Raw genomic sequence first — 6600 nt, 5'->3', positions numbered from 1 at the left:
TGCATACTCATGGTGGAAACAGAACTTATTTCCATGTCTAAAGCAGTACCCCACCTTTTGGATTGTACTCCTGACAGATTGTCTAACACATAGTAGCTCTGTTAGCAACTGTGTCAGCAAACTACTGCAGTAGTATGCCAACAGAAATGTTTCTGTCACGGGGTTTCCTCTTGCTCTTAAAATACCTATAAACCTGGCTTTCGGCTTCAACAGTACCCCACATCAGAGTGCTGTGATTGCACGCTGCCCACAGGGAATATTACCCTGTGTTGAACATAGTTCATTTCCCCAATACTGTGGATCTCTGGTGGGTTAAAGAAAGCAGGGTATGAATTATTCAAAGATTTCTAATATAAGCACTATCCAATAAATGCCCTTCCCCCACTTGGAAAGTCTCTGGCCAAATACTGTCCCTCTGTTCCAGCTCCTCCTTACGCCTCTCCCTGTTTCCGGATGGGCCCTGGCCCCCAGCCCTTATCTCCTCCAGCCCCTGGGCTGTTTGCAGAGAGCAGTTATAAAGAGGCTGACGGAGCAGAGAGTGGAGGGGAATTACAAGGTGCAGGAAAACAGCAGCACCGGACCAGACTGGGTGTCTGCCTGACCCGTCACAACCTGCTCTGCACCATGAGGAAGGACAGTCCGCACAGCAAACCAAACATCTTCCTCCTTCTCCTCTTCCTCCTTCCTGGAAACACCTCTCCCACCACAGAACCGTAAGCTACACAGGCGGAGGGGGGAGGGTGGTCTTACTGCTCCTTTTTTTCCTTCAGTTTTCTTCTTTCCTGTCAAACAGCTGTGAGTTTCTTCCATTCCTGCCCCACGTCCCACTACCAGCCAAGCCCTGAGCTTCCAGCACAGCTCTGCCAGTGCTCCCCACTCCCACCCTACAACCCCCTGGGTGTGCAGCCCTGGGACACCCCACCCCCCCCACCCCCACCCCCCCAGTTCTGCCAGTGCCCACACTCCTGCCCTGCAGCTGCCTGCTAGTCCAGACCTGGATCCTTGCAGCACCTTTGCCTAAGTATATTCCTGCCTAGAAACCTTCAGGTGCCTGGAGTTTTGTGGGCATGATGCCAGAATCCATGTACTTACCTCTCCTGTAGTATCCTTGTTTTAATCACTGAGTTATTTCTCCCCGTTCTCCTGTTGCTTTCAAGCCAGTTTGCTCCCCTTTCTCCTGATTCTTTCAAGCCAGTTTGTTTCCCTTGGCAGCATGAGATGTACTTGTTCCCAAAGAGGATCTATGACCTAGATTCTCTTCCTCTGGCATGGAGCCTGGTGCTGGCACCCTCCCCTGGGGCATCTACCCCAGTGTTCTGCAGACCAGCAGCATGGCTACAGTGCCCACTCTGCTGAGGGCCCCCAGGAGAGGAACAGCCTGGGATGGCACAGGTGGACTGGAGTCTGGCATCCCCACCCAGCCTCTCCTACCAGAGAGAGGTGTTCTGCAGCCTCTAGTCTGGATGGGAACAGCTTCTCTCTTCAGACCCTGGCTGCTGTCCCATGCTGTGCCTCTTGCTGTGCTGGCAGAAGCGCAGTTCTCACCAACGTGGATCCCATAATGATGGCTAAAGGGGAGTTCATGCCCACAAGCACCGCAGTAGTGGTAGCAGCTGTAGCAGAAGGTGCAGCGTTACTGCTGGTGCTTGCTGTGTGGTCAGAGGTGAAGTGGTGACTGGCTCGGACTGAAGGACCTTTGACTCACACTGTTCCATCAGCCCCTCATTCACCTGTCCTGTTTGGGTGCTTCTCGGGTAGATCTGCCAGCCAAGTTTGCTTTGAGGTCACGCAGAGCCCTTTGGTCTCCCTACAGTAATTTGATATAATTAAGTAATTAAGATTAAGTAATCTTAATTCACCTCTGCCCAAGATCAGGGAGAAAGGGAATGAATTCCATACTGCTCAGACCTCCTATGAGTAACATGCTGCTCTTTGTCCCTGACCTGAGCACCATTTGGGGAGGGGAGAATGAGGAAGGACTGAGGGGGTGAGGGAGAAAGGGGTGTAGTTGGGACCCACAGGATGGAGATAGGAGGCCAGTGTGTGGGCAGTGGTGTCTCAGCAGTGAATTGCTAGGTAGTATGAGGGTAGTGGGTTTGGTTTAAGTGCTGTAGGGTAGATGGGGTGCTGTGAACACAGAAGGGAAGCTGCCCTTGAACTGAAGACAAAATGAAGCTTCCAACCAAGACTTGCTTACTGTGCTCTGCACAAGTAGGGAAATCGCTTCTTCGAGCAGCAGCAGTTGCTGCTGTTTCTGTTTCAGATGTGACTGGCTGCACAAGGGACACAACTGAGGTTCAGATTATATATTAGAAAAAAAAAAAGAACTTATTCACCAAGTTAGAGCAGCACTGGAACAAGTGACCCAGAGAGATGGTGGAAACTCCATCTATGGAGTCCTTTGCAATAGTCCTGTTCCAGGAGAGAAGTTGGGCTTGAGATATCCAGTGGTCGCTTGCAATTAAAAATTTTATGAGTCTGTAAAATACTGACAGCAAGATTATTTTTTTCTTGCTCTGGGTCTGTTCTGGAAGAATTCAACAGGAGGTTTTGTTCTCCTGTTCTGGTATGTGGTTGTGCATGCAAGCTGTTTTACAATGCAGTGTACATGCTTGGAATACACTGCATATGGTCAGAAATGCAAGGTCACGATGGCACTTGAATTGACAGGTGTGGATTTGGACCGATGGAGCTGATGAAATTCACTGCCTTCTCTGGTTGGGTGTTTGTTCTAGGAAGTAGCTGAGAGTCAATACAGACATCAGTCCATCTTAAGCTAGAGTATTACCTTCTCTATATACACAAACATCATTTTTGCCTCAGCCACTTTCTCTAGGGTCTCCTGCCACTCCTTGGTGCCTGTTTCTGACAGAGTCACTGCCTCTGCTGTCAGAACAGTTCACTGCATGCAGGGAGGCTTCTGAGGTCTCTTGGGCAGCCCAAGTGCTTTTTGTCCTGGAATGGACTTTGTCACCCAAGTTGTTTAAAGCTCCCATAGTACTTTAAATCACCCAACTCTTTTCACCAACACATCCCAAAACGGCTAAAGGGAGTTCTATGAACAACATAGTTCACACCCTTGTTTCAAAGGCAGGGAAGCTGGTGTAGGGGGAACTTCTGTGCATTGGCCAAAATTTCAGCAGAACAGTGAACAGGAAGAGGAATGAGGCCAAAATCCCCATGAACTAGGTCACGCTGTCCCTTCAGGAGGCTGGATGTTACAGTCAGATTGCCAGTGCCGCTGACAGGGGGCAGGGGAAGCAAAATCAGGGGAAGCAGGCACGGGGTGAAGCTGTGGTGAGAAGTCTATGGAAGAAGGGGAGCACTGGAGCAAGCAGATAGTCACAAGCTGTAAGTCACTGCCTGGGTGGCTGGAGCTCCCTCCTTTCACTGCTTCTGCAGCAGCACGTACTGACTGGAGTTGCTGGCTGGCTCCTCACCGTGCTTTATCCTGTTGCCTGGTAGTGAGGGAAATGGAATTACTGCCTGGGTCCCACTGCCTCCACAGTAGCTTTAGGAATTCCCAAAAGCTCAGAGCCCAGGCAATAATGTAGCTCTGGATGGTCCCAGCTATCTCTTTCCCCAGGGCTGGCAGCACCTGGCAAGGTGCCCATTAGCCTTCCACAGTGGAGAGCCCATGGAAAAGCGGTATGAGCCATCCTGACCACAGGTTTCATCCTATGCATATACCCTTCAGACTGAACTACCACCAGAATCTTCCAGTGCTGCATCTGGATAGCTCGAATGTGCACAGGGAAAAAGGAGTACCAGGCCCTTAAAAGTGGTCTGGCATCAGACCAGAGGACTACATTGGCTCTGTAATCTCTCTGTCGTGGAAGCCAGTCATAGGTAGTGAGGGACAGAGTAGAGGAGCAAGGCAAGTACTGCGGAAATTAATTTTCTGTCTGCTGTAGCTTTATGAAGCTTTTATCAGAGGTTCAAGGTCTTATTGTGGCAGGGATTACACCTGTGCTGATATGTTTTCTAGCCATTTCTGGGCAATGAAGTTACACAGGACATTTTTAGTATCCTGCATATCAGGTGTAGCTGATCTTCTTGCCCTCGTGAGCCTCATACCAAATTTTATGAAGGCGGTGCCACAGGGCAGATACCATACGTCGTGGAGAGTTACTAGCAGGTGAGGAGTGTCAGCTTCTTTTAGGAGCCTGCACTTGGCTGGACTCGAAGTTAAGGCTCTAACAACTGTTCGACTTAGTGGCATCTGCTGGTTCCTTTTGTCCCTCACCCGAGGGAGGACAGTCAGCTGTGGTCTGTCACTTGATGCAACCTGGAGCCACAGCCTGGCCATACCAGAATTGTACATTTGGATTGTACAGCACACAGGAGTATTAAGTTCCTCAGTAATTGTGTATGTCAGTGAAAAGGTTTCTATTCCCTTCTATTTTTAAGCCAGCTGCTTAATATTTCACCTGGTGGTGCTTACTACTCCTGTTGTCACAAGTGATGAACAAACCATGCTTTCTTTTGTGCACGTAATGTCTTTATAGCTTTCTGTCATACCTTTTTCCACACTGAAAAGTCTTAATCTATGTAGTGTCTCCTCCTATGGAAATCATTCCAGATTACAGATCATCGCTGCCATCTTTCACTGAATCTTTTCTGCTAAGTCCATTTTATAAATGTATGTCATGTGAGGTGCGGGAGTACCTTGCAGTTATACAATGGCAAAAAGATACATTCTGATGTGTCCCCTATTCCTTTCTGAACACTTCCCTACAGTCCATTTGTTACTTATCACTGAATGAGAATTTTTCAAGAGTGATCAACAGTGGTCACGTCTGAGTGGTAATAGCCTGCTTATCAATACAGCATATATACAGCATATATACAACAGTATATATGCTGTTGGGGTAACTTTTTCCTTCCTCTATGGATTATTTTCCCTTTATATGAAGTTCATTTGCCATTTTTGCTACACAGTCCCACCACACAGTCCCACCATATGACAAAAGTTTCCCACAAATATCTAAGTCAGTTTTAGGTATTTTCTTACCCTGCACAATTATCAGAAAATTATACTTCCCAGATCATTTAGAAGTGTACTGAACAACAGGGGTCCCAATACAGGCTCTGGAAATTTTCACTTGTTCCTACCCTTTGTGTCCTATCTTTTGACCAATTATTCCATGTCAGAATTAATAATTTGATTTATTAATAAAAAAAATAAAATGATCCCTTTTATTGGACGGCAGCTTAGCTTAAGGATCTTTTGTGAGGGACCTTTGTCAAAAACTCATTGAAGACGCAAGTACACTTGTGTTGCGATAAAGCACTACTCTCTGAAATCCTTTGTGTGCTTATCTTAATAAGGTCCCAATCTGCAAGCACTCACATTTTTGCTCAGCATGAGAAGGATTTGGAAACCTGGATAGGCAAAGACAGAAGCAGCCAGACAAGTGGGTGGTTTTTTTCAGCCCTAAACCTGCTGAATTTTCAACCTTTTTCAGCTAATTCCTTTGAGTCTCAATAGGAGATTGTGGAATATACAAAAATCAATTAACAGTCTGGAACCTTTCACACCCATCCTTACTCCCTGCTGTGAAACCGAACAAAACATCCTTTGTAAGGGACTCTCTATTAGCATAGAAATTGTTCCTTCCACTGTAAGCACTTTCCTGCTTTTAGGCTAATTAGTTAGGCAGTTTAATATGTATAAACCCAAAATAAAATGGATGCTTATGTGTATATGCACTGCAATCACCGGGACAGTAATGGATTAGGCATGCTGATTTGTTAACTTCCTTTCACTTAATACTGTTTCCTTAAAACTGTTTCACATTTCTGATCCTTCTGATTCTTGTTTCCCTCTCTTCCTAGGCAGTATACGGTGCTACTGCCCTTTCTGATACACACCGATTCTCCTGAGAAAGTCTGTGTTCAGCTGACCCACCTGAACGAGTCCGTGACGCTGAGTGCCACACTCGAGTATCAAGGGGAAAACAGGAGCCTGATTGATGATGTGGTGTCAGAGCAGGATGTGTTCACCTGCATCCCTTTCTCTGTGAGTATGTCATCCTTGGGGGATGGTCCCTTGTGTTTATTGATGTGGCACAGTGGATCTAAACAGTCCAGAGATGAGAAATAAGACACGCTGCAATCAGAGACTTCTAAGCTAAGACAAACAAAACATGGATTTGGTGTGGAAAACTGACGGTCGTAGCCTTATGAGGAATAATTTTCCACCATTATCAAATTCTGTGCGCCACATGATATTTCTGTACATGCAGGGTTTAAAGAACTCTCTTGGGATCCTTCATCCTGGAACATTGACTTACAGAACATACCCCACGTTTCTTTGATCTGTGTAAGCCTTAGAGGAAAAATAGCCAAGTGGAATGAGAATTGTAGGAGCTGAGGAGTGGTTAAAGACAGTGAGGTTCATGAGGTCATTTGTCTCCTGGCACTTATTCATGATTGTTTCCTGCAGAAGGCTGGTTGGCGAGTAATGTACGCACACCCCCTAAACAATGAATCTGGGTTGATTTCCATTTTGATAAATCACAGGATGGAACAAGATCAGATTCAATATTTCTCTAAGGAAAGCATATAAATGAAGGAAGGGATACGGCTTCCAGTACT

The 6600-nt window shown here is 46.5% G+C and overlaps 1 protein-coding gene across 3 annotated transcripts in view; it reads left to right on the top strand.

Moving 5' to 3' along the window:
* Positions 1-307: 307 nt before the first annotated feature.
* LOC308065820 (alpha-2-macroglobulin-like) overlaps positions 308-6600 on the top strand; it is a 39973-nt gene continuing 33680 nt past the window's right edge. For all 3 annotated transcript variants that reach the window (XM_080392321.1, XM_080392320.1, XM_080392319.1), the window contains exons 1-2: positions 308-713; positions 5839-6022. In XM_080392321.1, the coding sequence (XP_080248447.1) occupies positions 454-713; positions 5839-6022 (444 nt within the window). In that variant the 5' untranslated portion in view covers positions 308-453. The remainder of the gene's footprint in view (positions 714-5838; positions 6023-6600) is intronic.

Source organism: Falco punctatus (genome assembly GCF_963210335.1).
Source record: "Falco punctatus genome assembly, chromosome: 6".
Classification (NCBI taxonomy): domain Eukaryota; kingdom Metazoa; phylum Chordata; class Aves; order Falconiformes; family Falconidae; genus Falco; species Falco punctatus.
This window is presented reverse-complemented; position numbering and strand designations above follow the sequence as displayed.